The sequence below is a fragment of the Brachycentrus maculatus genome, unplaced genomic scaffold (genome assembly GCF_059751285.1).
Source record: "Brachycentrus maculatus isolate JH-2025_06_01 unplaced genomic scaffold, ASM5975128v1 h1tg000673l, whole genome shotgun sequence".
NCBI lineage: Eukaryota > Metazoa > Arthropoda > Insecta > Trichoptera > Brachycentridae > Brachycentrus > Brachycentrus maculatus.
In genome coordinates, this window is record NW_028281405.1 from 161,998 (window position 1) to 189,141 (window position 27,144).

General features: G+C 36.3%; 1 protein-coding gene across 2 annotated transcripts in view; it reads left to right on the forward strand.

The window, feature by feature from the left end:
* LOC148300675 (uncharacterized) overlaps nucleotides 1–27,144 on the forward strand; it is a 37,560-nt gene that overhangs the window by 4,160 nt on the left and 6,256 nt on the right. Inside the window, exons 5-16 of one of the 2 annotated variants that reach the window (XM_088274443.1) lie at nucleotides 700–875; nucleotides 2,488–2,668; nucleotides 2,914–3,045; nucleotides 3,677–3,793; nucleotides 5,700–5,810; nucleotides 6,670–6,749; nucleotides 7,385–7,532; nucleotides 8,383–8,487; nucleotides 11,346–11,449; nucleotides 12,965–13,913; nucleotides 14,179–14,968; nucleotides 17,523–17,629. In XM_088274443.1, coding sequence (XP_088130569.1) covers nucleotides 700–875; nucleotides 2,488–2,668; nucleotides 2,914–3,045; nucleotides 3,677–3,793; nucleotides 5,700–5,810; nucleotides 6,670–6,749; nucleotides 7,385–7,532; nucleotides 8,383–8,487; nucleotides 11,346–11,449; nucleotides 12,965–13,913; nucleotides 14,179–14,945 — 2,870 coding nt within the window. In that variant the 3' untranslated portion in view covers nucleotides 14,946–14,968; nucleotides 17,523–17,629. Of the gene's footprint in view, nucleotides 1–699; nucleotides 876–2,487; nucleotides 2,669–2,913; nucleotides 3,046–3,676; nucleotides 3,794–5,699; nucleotides 5,811–6,669; nucleotides 6,750–7,384; nucleotides 7,533–8,382; nucleotides 8,488–11,345; nucleotides 11,450–12,964; nucleotides 13,914–14,178; nucleotides 14,969–17,522; nucleotides 17,630–27,144 lie in introns of those variants that run through there. The other variant, XM_088274442.1, reaches the window with a different exon arrangement.

Consider the following 27,144-nt stretch of genomic DNA (forward strand, 5'->3'; position numbering starts at 1 on the left):
GCAAAGTACATGGCCTAGCCAACTGAATCGCCTTTTCTTGACGATAGTCGTGACCAGGATTTTCTACATCCTACGCCTTATCTCTTCGATATGTTATGATCGATATGTTAACCTCATGATACTACGAATCTTATTATTTATAAATTATTATTACTTTATGTTTAACCCTTAGAGTGCGAACCGTCGATAGATGGACTCTCTATTAATGCGTATAAAGTGCGGAGCGTCGGAATACTGACTATTGCGCAATTTGATTTAGGTATCGACCTGTAAAACGTTTTTAATAAGCTAATAAGATTTATAAATAACCATAAAAAAAATTTGCTGTGAATTTAACATTGATTTTTGTATTTTTTTCAAGTAAAAGTTTTTTATTTCTACCTACAAAATGTCAAATTCGTCAAGTAATGATGATGAAAAGCAATTAGCAATTTATGCAAAATATGTGAAAATAAGCTCAGCACTATAAGGGTTAAGACTTTTTGTTTCTCTATTAGTGTATTCATTAGTGTATTTTTATATTTGATATTGTATATATGTAATAAGTTAAATTCTTTAGCCGTTCAATAAATAAATAAATAAATAAATCTTGTAAATTTTTAATTCTGTGTCTTGATTTCCTTTAACAAATTAGATTTTACTGTGTGGAGTAATGGTTCGCAGATACATTGTCAGGTTTGATTGAATCGTAATTTTCAGAGAGGCGGGATGTGGACGAGGCCAAGCAGGAGCTGGAGGACGGCGTCACCTGTCTGGAGGGGTACGTGCGGGCGCTGCAGAAGGAGCTGGTGGCCCGGGCCGCGCTCTGCAGGCTGCTGCAGCGGGCGCACCAGCACTACACCACGCAGAGGGGAGAGGTCAAGGTGGTGGCCAATGTGAGTGCCAAACTCTTGTTCAGATGCGAAAAATGGGGGAATATTAACCCTTATCACTCGAGAGGCGCTGCTACAGCGCCACATAAAATATTAATTCCACTCGTTAGGCGCCACGAACAATAGTCATACATTGTATTGTTTACAAAATCCAAGGGCGCACGGAGGGGTTTCTCCGTGTTTACTTGTTTCTTCATATATTTGTAAACATAAATACCAGCACTGCACCAGCACTACACCACGCAGAGGGGGGAGGTCAAGGTGGTGGCCAATGTGAGTGCCAAATGGGGGAATATTATAAATGAGGAATATTAAAATGGAGGAATAATATAAATTTTGTCCGCCTCTGTAGTGTAATGGTCAGCGCGCTCGGCTACCGTTCTAGAGGTCCCGAGTTCGATTCCCAGAGGGGGACAATTATTGGACACACTTAAAATGTTGTGAAGGGAACTTTATGCATTTATATAGTACAGTAAAACTTCGATAAAACGGACTGATTTCTTTCCCAGAAAATAAATACAAGTATACGTACCTACATGCCCCATTAACTATTGTGGTCTCCCGTAAATTATTGCTGCACATGTTAATTGCAGTAATAATTTACGCCATTCTGGAGGTCCCGGGTTCGATTCCCAGAGGGGGGTCTAATAAATATAATGTGATTTTTTCACACTAATATTTATTTAATATTACCCTGGACTGGTACCTGAAGTGGAGGGCTGATCACCTTTCCTTCGTGTGTCAACGATCAAGATTACACTGCGTTTATATGATGCAGTGCCCTATGCACCATTGGGGTGCGGATAAGGGTTCAAATGAAAAATTGTAAATGGCGCTTTGAATACAGTCATTGCAAATTAAACTATGTCCATGGAAGCCAAACTGTGAAGGAAAATAATGAATCAAAGCAGCATTGGCCAAGGCATTGAATTGGATACTTTGCACATCCTCACATATCATTATCCTCTCATTCTCTTCCAGACTTCTATCGATGAATAATGGTTGAGTGGGAAATGTGATGAGTGAACATTTTCTGCAAATGCCTCGGCACTGTTCTGTATCTATCTGCTGCGATGGTCGGGGTTGGGGAGGCTTCTGTGCACCGGCCAACGTCGGATTGGAATCGCATTTAGCTGATTAACTGAACTTACTAACTACTAATCCCTTTCACTGCCTATTCTGGGGCACATCTAGAAACTTGGTGGTGGTTTTACAAACTTGTATTTATTTAGATTGGCAGTGACAGGGACAATAAAACCTAACTAACTAACTAACCACACGCCGCTTCACCGCAGGGGTAGGCAGAGAGAATCAAAAGTCTTTGCAAACATTCTTTGCCACTTCTACATTCATGCATCTCCTCATACAATAAAAGCCATTAAATAAAAGCTATTAAGTAAAAATCTTTATAGAATAAAAACTATTAAAGGTAAATTCCCAGTAAAAATCGGGATATCATTTTGTTTCACATTTTGTATGATTTTCGAAACTAGTTCACAAAAATAAAAATTGCTTTGCAAGAGAGGTCTGTCAGGAAGCCTAGATGCTTCTGTATCAGATCCAGGAATGTGGTTGGGACATGTTTCGATATATGCGCCTCGATTTGGTGTTTCAGGCGTACAAGAACTTTGGCAGTCGTGTTAGAGGGTTGAAACGCAAGCTGGATGAGTTGTGTGGGACTCTGCCCTCCGCCGCGGGGCCCGCCGGGAGCCCCGTCCCCTCGCCCCCTTCCCCCGGGGAGCTGGTGCCCTCCCCGGGCCCCGATGAAGACATCGATCTCCCGGGACAGACCTCGGGTGAGTTGATGAGCCAAATTATAAACGTGACATAATTCATTAAATTAATGTATTTTTTTTTAAATTTATATTTGAAGCACTAACTTTGTGATTTTCCATTTTATAATTAAAATGTAACTTTGTTTTAAAATCACTATAAATATTTAATTATAACTTAATTATAATATCTACCGGTTTCGAAGCTAACCGCTTCTTTATCAAGACTGATTTCAGTCTTATTGACTAAGTATTGAATTATTTTTCAGAGACCTACAATTTGGACAAGACCTTTTCGAGCAATTCTATCAGCGATGAAATAGTTTCCAAAGGATTCACTAGTTTCATGGGTCACGGAGACTTTCCCTTCTTCCAAGATGATGAAAATGCGGACAAAGGAGGTACAAACTCATCTTTTCATATTTCTCTCATTGCCGATGTATTTTCTTAAGCAAGGCAAATTCTTCTTAACCACATCCGCTCCCTAAGTGAAGCATATTTGTCCTCCTCCGTAGTGTAATGGTCAGCATGCTCGGCTACTGTACTGGAGGACCTGGGTTCGATTCCCGGGGGGTCAAAATAAATATCGGTGATTTTCATTCTCAAATTTATTTAATATCACCCTGGACTGGTACAAGAAGCGCAGAGCTGATCACCTTTCCTTCATGCAATTAACGATCAAGATATCACTATGTCGCTATGATGCAGCGCCCTATGCACCATTTGGTGCAGATTAGGGTTAAAAAAATAAAAGTGGAGCACATAGATTCCACTAACTGCCATGAATGACCCCATGAATGATTCCATGTATGACCACTTCTCATTGACCCCATGAATATCAACTTCAATTTCATATTTTAAGACCACAAACGTCTCTGGATGGTGTTAAGTGTAATGCTCATCTATAACGGCTCCCCACAACAAATTTCAACGGGTTCAAATAACTGCTCTGAGGTGGCCAATTGGCATCAAAATTTTAACTGATTATTCGATTTTCGAAAACTTTAAAATTACTTTGGATTGTGCTTCCAGGCAACAAGATAGAAGTAATCAGTTCTCGTCCTGCCACGACTCCCCGAGAAGACTTCAACATCAACGAGTTCCTCAAATCCTTGATACCAAGTAAATCTTCGCCACCAAATAATAATGGTATGAATTGCTCAAGTAAAATAATGTTAACACTTTAACGACCAGTCCCGCGTTTGTGTGGAAATTTGAACTGACCGCTAAGGCGTTATTGCGGGTTTTTAAGTAGTCAAACTCAATCACATCTATAATTTATATTTGATCACTATAAACATTTTATTATAACTTATTTATAATGTCTACCGGTTTCGAAGCTAGCCGCTTCTTTATCAAGACTTGATAAAAAATCAAGTCTTGATCAAGAAGCGGTTAGCTTCGAAACCGTTATGATAAAATATTTATAGTGATTTAAAACAAAGTTTCATTTTATTGAGGAAATCAAGACATTTGAACATTCGAAAATAAATTCACGCTACTGAAAAAGGTTCGTGTCACGGCTAAAAGTTAATTTTGTGAATGTTTGAATCTCATTTTTTAAATTTTATGAGTGATATTTCACCTGGATTCGGCCCTTTTCGAATTTTATCTTGAGTGTCTGTGATATTTTTTATGGTCCGACCGATGGAATGTTGATGATATCGACGGCCCCTACGTAAAGTACTCTATCTGCAAATCTGTTACTTTACAGGAGAGAGCTTAGAAGATTTTTTCAACATATTTTTTATTTTTATTGATTAACGGTTTTATCTGAAATTCTTAACTAGTATTATACATTCAAAAACACGGTAAAATAATGCATTAAATCGTTTTAATACTTTATGCTTTGTCAAAATTAAGTAGTTAGCATTTTAGAAGTTCAGTTCATTTCGAAAATTCGATGTAGATAGTTTTTTATACGCCTGAAAACTAGGCGTAATTTATTTTATATATATTTTTTGTTTATTTATATTTGTAGATAACGGTCAGTTGATAACGTACACCAAATATCTCAAAATTGACAAAAATGTAGTTAGAGCACTTTGGTCGATATAGACTGGTCAGACACCGACACTCCACAAAACAGTCGGAGCTTTTGTGGAACTCCAGGAGTTAAAAAAAAATCCAGAAAACTCTGAAAATGTATATCGGTTATACAACCTAAACCGGCCGCAGCAAGGTTGGATAAGCGTACAGGTCGGATAACACAGAAAATGATAAAAACGACATTGAAAATGCGTTAATTTTATTTGCGTATCAAAAACTTTTCAAATATGTATGTACATGTAACAAAACTGAATGTAACGAACTAAAACATCAAAACGCACTTGCGGCAAAGTAATAAAACATGTTTTACAGTAGGTACATATTGCATACCATGCAGTGAACTACGAAACTAGACCTGAGCTTGGGTAAAAAAACTAAACTTAGGCTTAAGCCGGTAGGTCGGATAACTCGGAAGGTCGGATAACCGAAGGTCGGATAACCGAGACTCTACTGTAGTATTTATTTATTTCATCACACATATTTACACTTTTAAATTTACATTGTGTCATCACTGAGTTTTCCCATGCCAAGGGCACATCTAAGTATTTGTTAGTTATTAGTTTGTCATGAGTCATCTAATCATGGATGACGTGACCGATGACACTATCAATTTTGTATCTACCCACCTCCATTATCCAATTATTAATAGCTCTTTTTATAAATAGTTCCAATGTTACAGTTCCAAAATTTTTAGTAGTGTTCTGCTTCCATATTAATTGTTTACTCCTTGGTTGTTTTTGAAGCGGGTATTATAGCTTTTTTTTAAATGTTTTTTTTTGCATTTTTGGACTGAGTAGAATCTACTTAGTCCAAAAATGCAAAAAAAATGTACTACAAAAAAATGTCCCTTGCTGTGTTTTGAGTTTGGACAGCCTTGCTGTGTGTATCATATCCGTCCACAATATTCCACATACTGAAGTGAAGTGACTTGATATGGTTATATACCAATTTTATACTATCCATTTGATTGTATATATACCTGGGTACTATTTTTATTTGTGTGTAGCTGTTTCTCCAGCCTCAGTGCCCCCCCCTCCCGTGCAGCTGCCCGGACTCGACCTGCTGGCGCCTCCTCCCCCGCCGCCTAAATTTTACACCAACATACCCAACACCCCTGGTAAGTGCAAACACCTACCTCAGAATAATACCCGTTTACGATGTAGCTAGAATTTAGATTGTGTATTTCATGTTTAAGCTTGTCAATTCAATGATTAAAGTTTGGGTTTTACCGTATTAACCACCCTGCTCTCGGGTTATTTTCTGAGTTAATTCTGTAGAAAAAAATCTTTTTATTTTTATACAGAATTATGAAAACAATGTTTGTTGTATTCATACCGTATTTTTTTTGCCATAGTAGGTGCTTTTCCGCCTCCATAGTGTAATGGTCAGCATGCTTGGCTACCGTTCTGGAGGTCCCGGGTTCGATTCCCAGGGTCAAATAAATATGAGTGATTTTTCACTTTAATATTTATTCAATATTACTCTGGGCTGGTACCGGAAGCGGAGGGATGATCACCTTTCCTTTGTGTGTTAATGATCAAGATAACACTGTATTTATATGATGCAGTGCCCTATGCACCATTGGGGTGCGGATAGGGGTGTGAAGGAGAAGAAGGTGCTTTTAGGATGGATCTGGTGTACTATTTCGCTAGCGTGTTCCCTCTCTCTGTCTCACATTAAATATTTTTGGCACAGGGTTAGCGCAATGGTGCTATAAAAAGCGAAATGAGGAAAATTTGGTATGGCCGTGATATGTACGGCCATACCCCCGGACAGGTTAATACATAAATCGAAATGGAGTTAATTGGAGTGGAACAAATTTAAAGCCAAATTTATGAATACAATGATATACAGGTCGTAAGCCTTGTAAATGTGCAGACTTGACATTTTTCCTTTTCTTTAATCATGTCTACATTGATGTCTCTCAATAGTTCAAGTATCTCAGTCCGTAGATTAAATTGAATGTTTATTTGCAGAACCTACCCCTGTGCCGGCTCCAGAGCCCTATATCTCCGATCATGGAGAGCAGTGGAACAATACTTGGGAGACCGCCCAGGTAAATCATATTTAAAAAATTTTTTTTTTTTTTATAGCATTGTAAAAAAATCTGTGATCGACTTTTGTTTTTTTTTTCTGTTTTATTTCCGAAAGTCAACAGTAAATTTTTGGCTTTGCAAATAATATTTTTTCGGCATCAGTTATTGGTTGTGCGTAGTAGAAAGTTTTCAATCTTTCGAAGAGTGTGCATGCTTTTAAAAATGAAGGTACAGGCGGCTCCTCTTCATCAATATCTACCTCTTCCGCTGTATTTGTCAACCTTGCGTCACACAAGGTTTCGATAGTTACTATCCCACACGTTGGAATATTGTTATCGAATGTTACAAAATTGAAAAAAATTAGAAGAATGTAAAAAACACTGACAAAATATATCAAATATGCAGGTAATCCAAACAATGAATGCGGTAAAATGGTGGATAGAAATGATCAATGCATCTTTTTATATATTAAATGAAATTGGGGTAAAAGAAATAAACTACGCATCTGGGAAAACGATTATTCGAGGAATGATAGATAGAGGTTTCACTGTACCTCATATGAGGGCCCAAAGTAGGAGAGCGTTGAGAAGGATACATTTTAAAGTGATTACTGGGTTTGGAGCTAGTTGGATGATTAATGCGTGTTATGAACCAGCCCGCCGTGGAGAGCCCGGAGTCGCCGCCCCCCCGGCTGACGGAGACGCCCCCCGCTCCCCTGCGCTACAGCGAGCCCCCCGCCCCCCCGCGCCTGGACGTGGACCAGCGCACGCTCATGGCGCCCCCTCCTCCGCCACGACTGCCCCGTGAGTACAGCAATACAGAATTTGCTTGCCACACCAAATAATACTAGTTTGTCACCTCTGACTAATAACCGGGCTTCGTAATACAGTAAAATTCCTAAAACCCTTTTGGTGGAGACTGACCGAAGCATTTCGTCATAACGTAGCACGTTACGATGCGAGCATTCAGGCAGTTAGTACAGCGAGCCGAGCGCTCCATTCATGCCGCAAGCGATGTTACGACGAAATGCTCCGGTCAGTCTCCACCTTTTGACTGATGAGTTTTAACACAAATGAGGTTGCATACCGTACTCGCTACTACCGTATTCACTTATGTATCTTACACACCACTAATGTGTATTGTCCGCCTCCTTAGCGTAATGGTCAGCACTCTTGGCTACCGTACTGGAGGTCCGGGGTTCGATTCCCATGGGGGTCAAATAAATATAAGTGATTTTCCACTCTTATATTTATTCAATATTACCCTGGACTGGTACCTGAAGCGGAGGGCTGATCACCTTTCCTTTGTGTGTTAATGATCATGATAACGCTGTATTTATAGGGTGCGGATAGGGGTGTGAAGGAGAAGAAGGTGCTTTTAGGATGGATCTGGTGTCCCAAGACAACAAATAGGATTTTGTTTGTGTTTTATATTGTTTATTTATATCTAAATACAGTGTTTAAAAAAAAGGTTTTTTGGTTTATTTTAAATATTTTTTAATGGTATATAAGGGACTTTCAGCTTTAACATCATCCATGGGGTTAATAATTCAGTGTCTGATATAATAAATAATATTGTTAAATGAACAGTATAATGCAATTTACTATTGGCATACGGAATGACCATGATGAATAATTTTTATTTTATTATTAGTATTACTGGAAGGGGATGACGTGGACCACAGGATGCTGCCACCCCTTCCGACTCCAGTTGCTTCACCCCCGTCGCAAAATGACCGTAGCCGGTCTATGCACAAAGGTAATATAGATTGCACCCTATCCATTTTCTGTACATAGTTATGGTTCGTCCCAAGAGTCCTTTAACCACTTGAGCCGGAGATTTCAAACGTTCAAATCAGAACATGTTCTTCCGCGCTTAATTTTTTTTTTAATATGTATTGGAATATTACGTTTTTAAAGAATACATGGCTACTTGAATTTGTTGTGTTACTTGAGTGTAGTACAAAAAATAAAAATTATATCTGTATTTGGTCTACAATAATGAACGTATCGACATGATTCATTGTTTTCTGGACAGGTGACACTTATTGTCACGATACATTCATTATTGTAGACCAAATACAGATTTAAATCTCTTTTATGTACTGGGCTCAAGTATCAAGTAACACATCAAAGTTCAAGTAACCCCGTTGTACAGTATATATGTTTTTTACTTCTTACTTTTCAGTAACTCTTTTCTTTTCAAAACCATATATTTATTTCAATAAAAAACGATGGTTTAGGAAAAAAATTGAATTACATACGTCAAATGTTACCTAGGTTTAGAGAAAATTAAGTTGCTATTTATCGTATATTGAGCCTTAAGACCCAGTATTCGATAATTACTTACGTTTTGATGTAGTTGACCTCATTTAAAAAAATACAAGAATCACAATCGCGCCATTTTACAAAAATGCTGGACCCATGGAAATATTCCCAAATTTTTAACAGATGTGACACTTTACTGGTATTGCTAATCCATTCAGGTACCAGTAGTGATATCAGAATCCATAACAACAAAGGGATTCCCTATAAGATCCAAGTTGTTTAGAAGAAGTTACAGTGTAAACATAAAAACCATAAAATATTGGTACCTACTGTCCCAAATTATATGGCAACCCACTGTAGATTTCAGTTGAGACACCTATAATGTGCATTGGTATATCATCCATAGGGTTATGGGGACGTAGTTTCCAGATATGGGGAAATGTGTTTTGCACTAATTACGTGCATCTATGCCTCCGTTTATCACTCATCAGAAGCTGCATTTTATTAATGGATGAAATTTTAATTAATAAAACTTACTTGAATGATTCACGTTTTTGTATTCACAAAGATTATGCTTACAAATAACTAGGATTACAGATTTTAGTAGGGTAGACTGGGTACGGTTGAAACAAAGGACGGTTGAAACAGAGCAAATATCTTGCAAACCGTATGCGGTAGGGTGAAGGGTCCAAGGGACGAACAAAGCGGACAACAAGTTCAAACACGAATATCAGTGTTGCATCGCTCACCACACGGTGCAGTTGCTTGTAGGAGGTCTTATTGTATTTTGATAACCAAAAGTAAGTATTTTTGTTCTGAGAATTTTCCTTTTATTACGGTTTCTATTGAAACGATATTATTGAGTATGATTTCGTGTTTGAAATGAAGCTTGTAGAACACGATATAGTGATTAGTTTTAATGTGCCATTATTGTTAACATTACTCTGTTTTTCACCTAAAGGAGGGGTTGGGGACGGTTGAAACATTTTTTGTGGGTACGGTTGAAACAACATATTTTTTCAATTTTCCTGTTTTCTAGATGCCGAGAGTACGCGCAAGAAAGACTTCGAGAGGGGAGGTCGACTTGTCGAGGTATACATACGCTTATGAGGAGGTTAAAGCAGGAGAGTCACTGCGAAAAGCGGCGGAGAAGCATGGATTAAACCATTGTTCGCTCATTATATATATATACGAAAGCGAGATGCATCTGGTGAAGAAGAAAATGGGATATGAACCCCACAACGAAGTTTTTAATAAAGAGCAGGAGCAGGAGCTTGCAAAATACTTGCTACTAAAAAAAACAGAGAAAGAAGAGATAAGAAAGGAACATGAAATAAGGTTGAAACGGATGAAAACTAAGTAATTCAAGAAAAGATTGGATGGAGGAAAAAGTAGAAGGATCGTTAAAGGAAAAATAATCATAATACGCAACAGGAATCATCATCAGAAGAGGACGAGTGCTATTGTCTTGTTTGTCTGTCACTGTATTCAGAGAGCAAATCCGGTGAAAAGTGGATACAGTGCTCCACTTGTAAACTGTGGACTCAAGAAGACTGCACAAAAGGTGGTCTTAGCTATGTTTGCCACAATTGCGACTCGGAATGATCCCAAAGCTAGATTTTCGCTTGATTTATGACTAATCAAAATGAAAGAAGTGTTTCCTTTTAGTTTATTCACAGATTATTTTTGTTCGATTTGTTTTTTTTTTAAATGCCATTGTTTTTGTTGTTTTTGTTCATTACATATCTGTAGACTGATTAATATTGTCATGCGGTGCCATAATTATTTATAAAACAAACATAAATAATGAATAAAACGTCTTACAATATAAAATATTGATTTATTTGCGTGTGTTTCAACTGACCTCAATCACTGTTTCAACTGCCCCTGGTATGGGGACGGTTGAAACAAATCGGATATATTTTTTAAATTTGATCTGCCACTAAAAATAACACACCGGGTACTGAAATAATACTTCCCATTAGTAGACAGAAACACACTCTTGAATTTAATGCATCTTCATCATCGCTTGACTTGTTAAGAACAATTCTATGGACAATATAAGCAAAATTGTTTCAACCGTACCCAGTCTACCCTACTAGGTTTGTATTCACAAACATTATTTAATGTTAAAAATTTTATACGACGATGCACTGATGTAGAATGTGGCGGCAGTGCAAACTGCTGGCGCGGTGGCGAGAGAGAGGTACTTCGCCTCGTCATCGCTTTTAGAGGCGTGGTGACGTCATGCTGTTCGCAATGGCGCGTTCGTCATCATCAGTTTGTCTATGGTGGTCGGGGCGGAATGAGGCACCACAGGGTAAATAATCCAATGTGTTTCTTGTTTAGGTGACGTGGACCACAGGAATTTGATTTCTCTAACGGGAACACTACCGCCTCCGCCCGCTCCGCCAGTCAGTCCGTGGACACCTCATCTGGACCTAATTGATCAGGTTAGTTGGCCATTAATATTTCGTTACTAACCGGATCCACGCGGCTCGCATAACCGTATGTATTTTAACAAAACACGCCCCATACGCGGCTGACATAAGCGTATGTGTTTTTACTTTGCTCCAAGTTTCGAACCTCAGTTCAACTTGGAGGGATTTTTTCATGGTGTAGAACTTTGGATAAAATAATACGTCAATCCTTGGCCTTATGACATCTGTTGAAATATCTGACAAATAATTTAATAACATCACAAGGATAAATAAAAGAACAGATCCCTGATTTTTCATGAGGTCGGTAATTAGTCCACGCCATAATCATGCCCTATATCTGTCTCACTCTCGACACTACGCATCGCCAGTGGGTAAGAGTGACACACAATGCGTGCTTTGATTTATTTATGCTACAATCTTATTTGTTTATATTACGATATATTACAAGAATAATGTGACACACGTGTATTATAGAGTACCAAAAAGGCACAATGAATAGCATTGAACGTTTTTGTTTAAGGAAATAAATCGTTTCTTAACTAAATACATGATAAAAGTAATCATTCAAAAAACGGCGAAATACCGCCGCGCACGGGCGTCTCTCAGGAACAAAGTTAACGCGGCTTAAAGGTTAACACATCGTTTTCGGGAAACGCTTAAATTCATTTTTTACATACTGTTGGTAGAGAGCGGGAGACGCATACATGCGTTCTATTTGCTTAATTTTGGTAGAGCTCGAGAGACGCAAAAAAACATAGTACAGATGGGAACTGGGTTTGCGTTTACTTGTGATTAGTATATTGAGGGTCGGGCGGCAGACAATTTAAGAGGTCAGAGTATAATTAAGGTAGGGGTGATGAAAAAACCGGCCGACAACAATGTGTTAATATTTTTAATATTTATAGCATTTACTTTGTGGATAGTAAATTTTTCCTTTCTTTAAATTTTTTTCTTAACATTTTTCAAAAGGACCAAATGACGATTGTGTTACACCTGTGGCAAAATTGGAATTAACTGACCTTTATTCAGTTGGATATATATTCATCTCTAGTCCTAATCTTTGGTTGTTCATCTTATGATATTGTTTTTTTTTTAAACTTTATAAAATTAAACAACTTTGTTTTAACCACTTTTTTATTATAAGTACACTTTAACCTACCGGTTTCGACAAGAACCTTGTCATCATCAGGGTTTATTAAATTCTAAAACTTTAAAGTACTCATAATTAATTACATTCCCTTACCAAAAACTTCCACGCGTGTGGAAGGGAATGTAATTAATTATGAGTATTTTAATGTTTTAGAATTTAATAAACCCTGATGATGACAAGGTTCTTGTCGAATCCGGTAGGTTAAAGTGCACTTATAATAAAGAAAGTGGTTAAAACAATGTTTTTTAATTTTATAAAGTTTATAAAATGTGCCACACAGTATCTGCGAAAAACATTCAAGTAATTATGATATTGTTTTCATTTCAAAGTGAAGAACGATTCCGTAGTAAATAATGTATCTGATTATTTTCTTATAGGATTATAGGAGCATGAGAGCAGATGTCCCGGCCGTAATTCCCGCCCCAATGTCCCAAAGACTGCCTCTGAAAATGCCCCAACACCCATCCAACCCTCCCAATCAGCATCCCTCCAATATTACGCCTCCTATTACCTCCGGGCAGTCCCCAACCAGCATCCTGCCTCACCTCAACAGCATGAGCCGCCATCCGCCCCCTAATCTGATGCATCATCCTATAAACGCCAACTTGCACTCTATCCCCACGCCGCCCGGCACGCCGAATCATCGGAGCGCGTCTCAACATCCTCTGGCCGTATCGCATCTTCCTCCCAACATGCCCCAACATCCGCCCAGCATGCCCCAACACCCGCCCAGCATGCCCCAACACCCGCCCAGCATGCCCCAACACCTTCCCAGCATGCCTCTTCTGCCCAACATGTCCCAACATCCTCCGAACATGTCGCAGCAACCCCCGAACATGTCGCAACACCAACAGAACATGTCCCAGCAACCCCCGAACATGTCGCAACACCAACAGAACATGTCCCAACAACCCCCGAACATGTCGCAACACCAACAGAACATGTCCCAGCAACCCCCGAACATGTCCCAACACCAACAGAACATGTCTCAACATCAGCAGAACATGCCCCAACATCCCCAGAGCGTGTCGCAACACCAAATGAGCATGTCGCAAAACCAACTGAACATGACGCAGCACATGCCCAACATTTCGGAACTCCCTCCCAACATGCTGCCGCCGCAGCGGCCCGTGTCCCACCTGCCGCCCAACATGCCCCACCACGGGCCCAACGTGCCCCAGCACAGACCCAGCGCGCCCCTCCACGGCAGGAACGTGCCCCACCACAGGCCCAACATGATGGGCCACCAGTCGCAAGCCGTGCCGGACAATGTGGAGAGCATCGATATGGAGATGTCCGATGAAGAGATATACGACAAGGACGACGGTAATGTTTGATGCACTCTCCCGTATTTTCTAAAATTTCATCATGTTTATTAATTTTAAACTGCTACCTGAAAGCACACTCGGCTACCGTACTGGAGGTCCCGGGTTCAATTCCCAAGGGGGGTTAAATAAATATAGGTGATTGTTTTATTCTAATATTTATACTTAAAAAAACTGATTTGTTACATATTTAAAAAAAAAAAAACTGATATGCGGATGGGTTAACAAAATGTATATATGACACGGTGTTTTGTTGCGCATTTCAGAATACGGAATCGGATCCAAAATAGAGATCACGCTGGCGAGAATGCACGGGAGTACGCCGCAAAAGATGATGCGGCACAATCAGCATCCGCAGCAATTCAGGCAGATGGATCATCCGCGAGAGCAGACGTTCAACAACAACAAGGTCTTGGTCGGGGGCAACTCCCAATCCAATCTGACTCCGATCAAGCAGTCGCAACCGAGCACTCCACATAAACCCGATCCCAAACCAGAGTTGTCCAACTCCCGGTCCAATCTCGTCAGGATCAACAGCGTCCCGGAAGAAGCGAAAGAAGACGGAAAAAAGAAGGATGTCCCTGTTCAAGAGACGGCTTCCCAGCAAGATTGTCAAGAGCAGGTTGATGATGGCGCGACTGCCAATATTGAAGATGGTAAAGAGGAATCTTCGCCAGTTGCTGACGTTTTCGGTGATGCGCGTTCCTCCGCTATGAATCCTACAAACCCCGATATGAGCGAAACAGAGAACAGTGCCCAATCGCTCGATCGCCACGTCTCTCGGAACCAGTCCTCCGAGTCGCAAGCCAACGAGTGGGAGGACGATAACTTCCTCCACGAAGAGCCGCAGAAGTGGAGGCATCAGATGGGCGCCATCAACCCCCCCAGGCCGTGCTTTCCTCCCATGCGGTCGTTCCACATGCGCCCTTTCAGGAACCAACTGTTCCGGCCACCCCCGGCCCCCGAACGATACTTCAGCCCGGAGAGAGGCCGGAGGCCGTGGGGCCCGCGGCACCACAGAGGCTACTGGTGAACCGCCGCCATTGGAAATTCATGGTAAAATTATAAAAATTACACATAACTATTTTATAATGAAAATGTAACTTGGTTTTAAAATCACAATAAATATTTTATTATAACTTACTTAACTTAACGTTCCGTTCCCGGTGATATGTATTTACTTCAACTTGACTTTTCAAATGAGAATATTAATATAAAATATAGTAGATACGGGCTCCCAATTTTTGTATTCCGCCGTAATATAATGATGTATTACATGAAAGTATTATAATATAAAGTTATTCATTTGCAGCGACAGAAATAAATCATTTGTGTAAAAATCGGGAATAAAATCACCAATACACAAGCGTTTTGATGTGTGCGCGTGTGGCATGCTTTGTTAGTATACGCGCATGTCGCATGTCGTAACTTGTTTACTCCGCCAGTCCAGTAGTGCGCAGATCGTCTTAAGCGGCGGTCGTGTCGCTACGCCAGCTATTATGGCCACTTACGATGTCTTTTTTTCTTCATTTTCGGATAATTATCAAAGCTAACATTACAAAATTGTTACATTTCAAATTCAACTATGATCAATAAAAGCAACATTTAAGAATATTCACATTTTTCCCGTTTTTAAACCACATTTTCATATGGCGTACAAAATACAAATCACCGGTGTATGTGCAAGTTTTTAGTACCGTAAGGGAAGGGTTAATTATAATGTCTACCGGTTTCGAAGCTAACCGCTTCTTTTTCAAGACTGATTATTACTAGTAAAATTAGTATTAATCAGTCTTGAAAAACAAGCGGTTAGCTTCGAAACCGGTAGACATTATAATTAAGTTATAATAAAATATTCACAGTGATTTTAAAACAAAGTTATATTTTAATAATAAAATAGATAATCACAAAGTTTTTTCTTCAAATGTAAATTATAAATAACTATTTTTAACCTGCGGGATACATCACAAAAAAAGCGATTCCGTACCATTTGCAACATTTTTAGTGCGTCAAATACTTGTACACAAATCTGGATTATCTCCACTTGGGAGTTATTTTTTACATTTTTGACCATATCGGAGGTTTCTTTAAACATTAACTAACACAGGATATTTGTCACATCATCGCTCTCTCAAAATTTATGAAAATTTGGTTAGTGAGAACAATGCTTTCATAAAACTAATACTGTGAAACCCCTATTTTACGTTTTTTAAGGGGCAGAAATAAATTAATATTTTGATTTACCTTAAATATGTAATAAAATGTTTTACTTTTCATAATTTGATATTATTGAGACGGTTTTCTATGACAGCTCAAACAATATATGAATCAATCAATTAAAACTGTTAACTTACATATCGCTCACTCCTTTCAACAACGTCATATATCAAAAATCGTAAATGTTCAGCTGTGCATGTTTTCGGAATGGCCAGAAAATGTACTATATCCCAGCAAAAGCGCCATATTTTTAACTTAATATTTACCCGCTACAGGGCAGAAAGTGTTGTTTTTGCATTTTGAAAAAAAGGTGTTGTTTAATATTTTTTTTAAATATACTAAATATTTTTCAATTGGAGAAAAAACATCAGGTTTTACCTAAAAACATCTGTTGCACAGTAAAAAGTTCAATAAGTGGCTTGATATTTATTTTTAATACATTATATTTTTAAACTTTAAAAACAATCTCCTGAAAAATCAAGTTTTTTGATATATGACATTGTTGAAAGGAGTGAGCGATGTCATGACAGTGCAAAACTAATTCAACTTCCTCATACTTTTCAAAACCTTTTTGATATGCAATGTTAAATCTGTAAGAATAACTTTTATTTAATTTAAATGAAGAAAAAAAGGTAGTGTTCAGTAGATATTATTTATTTTCATTAATTGATTCGGCAATCTCTTTATCTATCCATTTTTTATTTAAATTTTACTTAGTACATACCAATATTTCTTAAAATATATTGTGACACGTGTTTCGATGCATTCTGCATAATTTTTGGTGTTTCCGTATCACACGCGGTGTTTGAAAATGATGCGGAGTACATTGAAGCACGTGTCACAATAGATTTTAAGAAAAAGTGACATTTACTAAGGAAGACTTAAATTAAAACAATAACTTTTTATTTACAAATTCAAAACGCAAAATAGTCCGCCCAGTGGTGTAGTGGTGAACATGTTTAGCTGCTAGGCATAAGGTAGCGGGCTAAGTTTCCTAGAGTCTCAACAGAAAATTGAGTATAATTTCACCGTAATACATAACAAAGACCGACCCAATTTTTGTACTTTTAAATTTAACAAGCCACCATTCCCTAATATTTTTGGCTCATCAGAATCACATCAGAATGTTTTTCTCCTTCTAACCCTTATTCGCATCGAATGGTGCATAGGGCACTGCACCATATTGACAAAGTGTTATCTTGCATGTTACTTGGAGGCAAGTAAATCAATCCTGTTCTTTAGCTACCTTTCACTTGTGAGGATGCTTTATTGTATGGGTTTAGATAAGAAGAGAGAGGTTGTACTGTACCTACATTAGTTTGGCAGCATCATGTTCTACATAATATTCTCTACATACTGTAATCCTAAAAATAAAATTGTGATGTTCCCGTAGGTTGTACCAGAAATTCTGTATCATATGGCAATTTGGAAAAGAAAAACCAATGGCGCAGACCTTATTTTTAATGTTTAAAAATTGTTAAATAAAAATGTGTTAATTTTGATATGAGTTATCTTTGAAGATGAATTTTGTCAACTGTTTTTGGATCCCGCTAGTCATAAATGATATATTTTAACAGGAATTAATTTTATGTAACGCAGTTGAGTGAATTAATATTGGATATTTTGTAACTTATCCTCGGGATTTCTGAATTTTATATGTACGAGTGATTGATATGCTTATCTGCAGATCCAAATTTGAGTATGCATATTTTTATTTATTTTCGCAAGATTTGTTTTCTGCGTGCATTTTTCTCAAAGTCGACATTTTTCTCTAACCTTTCCGGGAGTATGGACGTAAATGAACGTCGGTGCGAATTTTCCTCAAAGGAGTATCGATTTTAATGAAGGTCGAAGTCTACCTGTCAGTTGATATGATGTAATTTGTATAGTAATGACATCTGTGGATATCTGTATTTAACTGTGTCATAAAATAAAACCTAGACATGGCGAGCTTTATTTTTTATTTAAATTATTTTTACATAATTTCTATCTTCATAATACAATGATTTTATTTAAAAAAATACATATTTAAAGTAAAAAAAAACCCACTCCCCAGATAAAGTCCGGCATCAATTATTGTACTCCTGGAATGGTTAAATAACGTAAAAGTTGACTGGACTCAATATCTTTTTGATTCTTCCTTATTCGATTCTTAAATTGGAGTTAGATAAACACCATCCAATTAATTAAAATAAGATTGATGAAAAGTATGTTTATAAAAGTATGAATTTTTTTCCTTTGTAGATTATAGCTTGGAAATACATATATAATATTCCTCCTGAATAAGATAAATGTTTTTAAGAACCACTGCTTTATCTTTGCCTTTTTATGATATGTCCAATATTTAGTTATTAATATTTTTATTATAATACTTACGTTCTAATTATAATTGTTCAACTGCTTTGAATTTCCTAAAATAATTTGCTAAGTTTAAAGTTTTTTTTTTTTTAATTCTGTGACGATAATGTCATATGTTTTTTTCTTTTTTACATTAAAATATGATGTTTATTTCATTTTATGACTAGTTTAAATGTTATAAAGGAAAAAAGTACCATTTTTTTTAGTTTCCCCATAGGTCATGCATATTGAGTGTTATTTTCTTTTTAAATTTGATTTTTGTCATGATAAACGAACACATTGTAAGTAAAAAATTTAATATGTTTATTGTGTTTTTATTATTAGGAAACAATATGTTTTAAAAGGTCACCGGACAAGTGCACACGTAGACGATTGCGCACACAGACAATGTGCACACAGACTATTGTGAGCATACAGACAATTGTGCGCACATAGACAAATTTGCATACATAGACTATTGTGAGCATACAGACAATTGTGCGCACATAGACAAATTTGCACACAGACAATTGTGCACACACAGACAATTCCGTGCACAAAGACAATTCCGCGCACGATAGAGACAATAGCACACCAAAAATAATAAAAAAGTTATTTCTCTCTCATTTTTATGGTGGTTGCATAAGGAGATTTGTAGCATATCCGAAAAACCACCGTAAAAACGAGAATGCTTTTGTAATGTGAATCATGTAAGGAGAAATTCTGAAGAAAACAGTATGTATTTTTATTATGCGGTGCGCAGTTGCTACGTAGGTATTTGTTGCTGTAGGGATAAGCATGCTTAATAGTAAAATGATGTACAGTAGAATCGCGATATAAGTAATCGCGATATATCGAAAAATGACGTATATCGAAAAAAAAAACCAAATTTATTCCCTAAAACTAATTTTTCATACAAAAATACATTTATAAAACGAAATCCCGTTATTATGTATAACAAAATCACTTTTGTCCCGTACGAAAAAATGCCAATACATTTTAGTAAATTTATAACAAATAAAACATGTTATGATAAAAATATTTCAAAGCCGCGCCGCCGCGGCGCCGCGCCGAAATAAAAAAAATGTTAAGATAAAAATATTTCAAAGCTGCGCCACCGCACCATATGCGGATGGTTTTATGGCGATTTTTAAAAGTAATTCAATACAATATCCCATCAGCTTGAGTAATTAGTAATTAGAGTCAATAATAATTCTTTAGTTGTGTCGCCTACTTTCAAAATCCGCTAGATCCAATTTTATAAGATTTTAAAATAAATACTCTATCGGAATGCCAGTTGTGGGTTTTATTGTTCAAAAATTTTAAATACTTGAAAACCCCGCTAAAAAATACTTAAAAACAACGTTGTATTTCAAATTCCGATATATTCATGAAACTTGCCTTCTGACCCATATCAGTCAATCAGAGAGCGGAGATAGATCAAAAGTTAAGATGACGTCATTATCGATTTGTGTCTCGTGTTTTTTTTTGAGTACTGAAAAACTTTCCAAAAAAATGGGAAAATTCTCTATATTTTATATAAAGATAGACAAATCTTTGAAACATAAATGTTATCCGGAGAATTTGGATTTTTTTTTGTAAAATCGACTTATATGGATCTGGCGGATTTTGAAAGTAGGCGACGTAGTTATAATCTCTCTTCTTATTACAATGAAATTATTTCTGTAGGCCATAAAAATTCTCGAGTATATTCTCTCCCATAATCAGTCCACCTGCTTATCTCAATGGTAGACAATAATAATTCTCAAATTACAATCCATCTTTTTATCTCAATGAAATGATTCTGTTGACAATAATAATCCTCAAATTGCATCCGTCTTTTATCTACATCGTAAGGGCATTTGTCCACTACACGGAATAATTTTACCGTCCGTCCGGCACGTCAGTTTGCGTTTTAAAACGACGATTTTACGATCGAATTTACGCGCAACGTGTTCACGCACCGATCAAGAGCTCCTATCCGAAGAAAGATGGACAAAAGCACAAGCCAATCCAAGCCAATCGTCATTTTAAAACGCTAACTGACGTGCCGGACAGCAAAATTACACGGAATTTCGGGTAGTGGACAAGCGCCCTAAGTGGGGCGTAGTGTCGGGTAAGACAATCTGCACACTATTGGACTAGCGGAGTAACGTGTTACGACGTACGACATGCACGCATACGCGCATTACAAAGCACGCCACACGCGCAAACACAGAAACGTTTGTGTATTTTTACGATTTTATGTTAGGATTTGATTCCCGATTTTTTTACAAATTATTTATTTCCGTCGCTGCAAATGAATGACATTATGAATAACATTTACCAGACCCAACATTACAAAATTGTTTTATTTCAACTTTAAATATGGCCAATAAAAGCAACTAGGAATATTAAATATGACGGACAAATTTGGACAAATACGAATTTGTCCGTTTTATACGGATTTTGAAGGAATAAAGAGATCAAACGGAATTTGAAGGATTATAACGGAATTTTAACGGATTTTAGGAAATTTTTAGCGACGGCGAAAAAAAATTCATCGCGTAAATTTTGGAAAAAAAATTTTTTTCGCCGTCTCGTAATTTCGCAATTTCGTAACTTCGCCATCTCAATATCGAAAACTACTCTTTGACGTCTGACAACACTGGCCGTCAGTAGCGCGCAAGCCGTTCTCGTTCTCGGCTTTGGCGGCTACTTGTGATATTATTATTATTATATTTGATGTTATTATTCTCATTTTCAGATACATATTTACCAGACCCAACATTACAAAATTGTTAAATTTCAACTTTAAATATGGCCAGTAAAAGCAACTAGGAATATTTACGTTTTTCCGGTTTTAAAATCACATTCTCATATTGTGTACAAAATACATACGAGTATCATCGATTCCCGCGGCACTTTTATCACCGTAAGGTTAATAAGAAAACAAGTTAAAATATGTAGGTATTCAGTTCCCTATGGCCCCCTTCCTCCTTTGTTTGCAGAACTTGCGATCTTTTTGAAAAGCCGCGCAACATTTTTTGCAACGGCGTGCAACATATACATACTAAGTATGATTTTTAAAAAATTCGTTATATGTGGGAATTCGTTATTACGAATTAATATTTTTTGGTCCCTTGGATTTCGTTATATCGCGATTCTACTGTAATCCTAAATTTGTAAAAATCAGGTTACGTATACAAAGAGGTATATTATACCGCTTTCCAGGTGTCTATGACGCATCGTAGATATACGGAAGGTGTTGCAAGATGTCTCGGCGTATATGCAAATCAATTTTTACACGTTTTGGATTAGGTTAGTCTACTATTAAGCATGTGATTGGTCCTGCCATTTATGCAGTTTTCATATAACCATTTAATAATATTCCCAATGATAAATACACTGATGTATATTTCTTGACACATTTTAAATGATACAGTAAAACCCCGATATAATGGACCTCTATTTAACGAACTTTGGATATAACAGACAAAAATCCGGTCAAATGTAAAAACATGAATAATGCTCTGTTAATATTATACATGGTTAAATTCAAATGTCGACGCATGTAATTTTTTTTAGCGCCCATGACAATCACAAATATTTATCTCAAAACCTCAAAAAAGCAAAAAAAACTTAATTCCCTTTTCAAAGCAGGATTGCCGAAAGCAAGCGCGTCGATATCAAACAGCAACGTTACTTCACTATGAAGTCTGAAGACGATAAGTAGAATTTGTTGGAGTTTTTATATTGTTTATTTATATCTAAATAGTGTTCATATTTTAAAAAGTTTTTTTTTGTTTTATTTTAAATCTATTTTTTTTTAATTACCTAATGTCCAAGTGACTCTAAAATCTAGCTTATCATGACCCTACTCAGGCTTCAACTTTTTAAGTTTCATAGCCTATGCCTACTCGTGAGTGGATTTACTCTTTATGTTTAAAGTTTTTATTTTATTTTCTTTTATTTTTTTCTCTATTTTAAATTCTTTTGCATTACATAACATTAATTCAAATAAAAAAAATTATTAATAAAATATAAAAATGAAAACAAAAAAATATCCCACAAAGGCATGGCATGTGTGTGGGTATACAAAATAATTTAGTCATAGTAAAGGGTATATAGGTTTTATAAGTAGAACTAGAATAATAGTGTAAATATAAAATACAAAAAATACTTGACTCAAAAAATACTATAATTTAATGTAATTCATGAGTGAAAATTCTAGGCAAAAACACTCGCTAAATCTATTTTATTTAACGGACTTTCGGCTTTAAAGATACCCCCTTCCTCTAATTAGTCCGTTATATGGTCAGCAATCCAAATGTGCTTCAAAAAGCAAGAGTAGAATGACCGTTAGTTGTTGACTGATATCAAAGTCCAGAAGGTTTCCTATCCAAGGTATGCGGTTAGAGGAGAGAAGTATGAGCCATTGCACCTGATAGAGGGTTGACGAGGTGTGGACAGAAGGCAGATCTCCTGGCTCCGGAATATATGAGATTCGACAGGGATCAGAACACTTGAGGCGTTGTTTAGAACTTCCTAAGATAGGGACACATACTCTCAAAAAGAGGCGCTTATTAAAGGAATTAGCAAGAATCAACAGATGTGACAATGATTTCATAAAAATATTATTTTTTGACATCTCATCAAAGATAAAGAAGAATATGGAAGTCTGGGCATTTGCGGGGCTGATGATCGTCACAGGCTGAAAATAATATGAAAATAACTCCTGTAATTGGAGATAATCCAGATTTTGAACAAGTATTTGGACACACTCAAAATGTTGTAAATTTAATAAAAAGACAGTTTTTGGCATAACATACAATCAAAATTGAAACAAAAAACATCCTTGAACCAGTTAAAAAAGTTGAATAGAAATAATGGATTGCTGGTAAGATATGAAGTCTTATGGAAGGAAGACAAAAAAATGAAAAATAGAAGATCTGAACAATGCAGTAAAATAAATATGTAAAAATTTGCCAGGAAAATTGTTTTGTCAAAGAACGGTGACTTAAAGACCTATGTAAAATTGTAGAAGATTTAGACAAGAGCTGTGATTCTTTCGACTTACAGAAACAAATGATAGGGTGAAATAAAATGAAACAAATAAGAACCCTCCATGACGAATCAAATAAGATTATGATTGACTTTGAAAATGAAAAGAAGGTTTTAACACACTGACTGCCAAATTTAGAAAAAAAAACCATCCTTGGGGCCACAACTGTAAACAGACTGAATACAAATGTGAAGGTTGCGGTTCATTTTTTTGTAATAAATATTTTTTCATGAAACACAAAGCAATAAAAACATAATGATAATCTGTCCAGGGGGCCACACAGAAAGTGCATACATTTACATTACATGGCAAACGTGAAACGTATCCAATTCACAGAACGTAAAATGCAATCCATGATTGGAGTTATATTTAACACGCGCCACCTCTTGACCAAACACGGTTAAATATAACTCACATGGCGTTCAACGTGTTAATGAAATATATAAAATAATTACCCTAATATCTAAAGCGGATGAGCATGATTTACTCTTATACTGAAAATATAAGCATGTTATGTTTTGAAAAAAGGTCAAAATGGCATAGATCTTTAACTCTATTTATTTCTGAGGGGAGAGAGGCTAGTTACAACTCTCGACAGTGACATACAAGATTACTGAAGGGATTCTATATACTAAAAATTATTTCAGTTTGTTTATTTGTGAATATTATTGAAGAATCTGAACTTAAGAAACGCACATACTGCGACACAACTTCCAAGCTCAACCGCCAATATACACTGGCGTCATATTTGGTAAATCGAAAGGCCGCGCTTTTGGCAAAGTATACCCGAGGCGATTTATCAATTCTCAGCACCAATTGTTATAGAATCAAATAAATAAAAAGAAGAAACTTAGAACTGACGTACACAACGGAGTTCTTGTTCCAGCCCTTATGTTTGAAAGCATGGAGTCGGCAAAAGAAGGATGAAAGCAGACTGAATGCAGTCGAAATGCGATCCCTCAAACGAATGTGTGGCAAAACGATGTTTGATAGATGTTCGAATGATGAAATAAGAAGAATGTAAGGCTGAGATAAACATTATCAATAAAATTAAGGTGTGTTGAGATGGTTTGGACATGTGGAACGTATGAGTGAAGAAAGAACAGTTAAGCAAATTTATGAGACAAATGTAGTTGGAAAAAGTAGCAGAGGAAGACCGAGGAAAACTTGGCACAATCAGGTATGTCAAATACTTAATAGTCGTAATAATCGTCGGGTACGTATGAGGAGATGCGTGAATGTAGAAGAGGCGAGGAATGTTTGCAAAGACGGAGTGGTGTGGCGTTCGATTCTCTCTGCCTACCCCTGCGGGAGAAGCGGCGTGATGGTTAGTTAGTTAGTTTAGAAACTTAGAACTACTAAAAAATAAGTAAAGAGAACTTCCATTTACTTATTTTCAAGAAATCAGTGCTATAATGCCTTTTTTAACCCATTACCTCTGTAGAGCATTTAATTTTACTACCTACTTAAGACACATCTTAATTTTTAAGACACCCCTAACTACATTATAAACAAATTCAAGAACCATTAACTGTTCACGGAAAAATCCTTACAAGTTCAATGAACAAACCATTCAAATGATCTTAGTGTCAAATTAAAAATTAATGACGCGATTTTTCTGACTTTAATTAATGGAACAAAATTTCATTAAGAAAAATGAAATTTCCGGATATTTTGATGTTAGAAATTTTTCGGGAAAGGGTTCTTCATCCCTTTACACAGTAAAATCGGACAAAAATTACCAATTTTAGATGTGTTTACTATTAAATGTATCAAAATTTATTGACTGAACAGAAGAAAAATGGAGAAAAGACAGTGGAATTGAAAGGTTTGTAGTTTTTTCATTAATAACTGCAATGAGTAAAAAAAAAATCTTTATTAAAAAATTAAGAATCAACTAATTTTTATTGTTGATATATTTTTTTAGAATTTAGTGATTTCATTATCATTGATTTGTCACTACTCCAGTTCAGATTTTTGGTTTACAAAATCATAGGTTATATTTTATTTTACATACAAAATATTTTCACACTGATATTCCCTCCAATTTTGAACCCTTCACAATTCAACATTTGAGTAAGGTTTACAATACTGAGGGCTTATTCAAATATCAATTGATTGTTATAAATACTTTGAATTATTTTAAACAAAACAGTAGCATGGTAAACTCAAAAATGTACTTACTTTACGTCAAATTTTAAAAATCATACCTTTATACCAACCCTAATGTATGGAAGTGAAGCATTTAGCAAAAGAAGGATGAAAGCTTTAAATACTATTTTGAGAAATAAAAAGACTTAGTTTTTTGATCCACTCACATTTTTATTAACAACCAACTAGTTTCGGCAACAACCTGTTGCCTTCTACAGGGTTTAATTTATCTATTATCAAAGTTATTTTAACAAATATTTATCAATGTTAATATATTCAAAACATAGACTGAATGCAGTTGAATTGCAATCATTCAGATGAATATGCTGCAAAACAACGTCTGATGGATGTTTGAATGGTAAAATAATGAAAGAATGCAAGGTTTGGATAAGCTTTATTGATAAAATAAAGAAAGGTGTGTTGAGTGAGGAAATAATGGTAAAATAAATATATTAAGCTAATAAATCAGCTCATAGATGCAAGATCGAGGAAAATTTGAAGTAATTAAAATACTTGAAAGTGGTCAGGTCAGGAGTCAGAATAATCAGTGGGTATGTATGCAAAGATGGATGAGTAGGCGAGGCTAAGAATATTTGCAAAGATAGAGTGGTGTGGCATTCTATTCTCTATGTTTACCCCCGCGGAGAAGCAGCATGATGGTTAGTAAACCTTAATACAATAAAGAAACATACACCTACAGTATCATATTTCTCTGAAATATTGACGCTCAATGCAAAAAGCTACTATGTTAGGTTATTTTTTCGAAAAGGGAAATTTTTGAATTCTTATTATATACACGTATATACAAGTATTTAAATTTCACACTATTTTTGTAGGCCTAAGCGGCTAGCTTTACAAATTGGAATCAATTTGTGGTAGAGTGGGCTTAAAATTTGATACTCTGATTTAGAATCCGTGACACTTACCATGGGACCATTTTTAGTTGTATTATGACTACAATTTATAGGAAGGACATGAGATCCTTCTCACGTTTTAAATACCAATTAAAGGTCTTTTTCCAGCCCTTATCTGCACCGGATGGTGCAAAGGGCACTGTGTCAGATTGGTGCAATGTTGACTGTTAATTATATAAATGCAATATGATCAGCTCTGCAGGTAACATTCCAGGGTAATATATTTAATATATTTGAGCAAAAGTTTTATTTTTATTTTGACCTCCCTGAGAATCGAACTCAGGACCTCCTGAATTGTCGCCAAACGCGCTAACCGCTACACTATGGAGGCAGGCAAGAATACCATGTTATGGGTAACATATCAAATTATTATAATGGTAATTTTTATGAATATTCAATTGATATTAGAACTCTTATATTGTTTCAAAAACTTAATTCCTTAATCATTCCAAACAAGTTTTCTTCCACTTCAAAAGCATTGTGAACTTTGTGGTATGGTTATCATTCATTTACAACATTTTGAGTGTGTCCAAATACTTGTTCACAAAATCTGGATTATCTCCAATTAC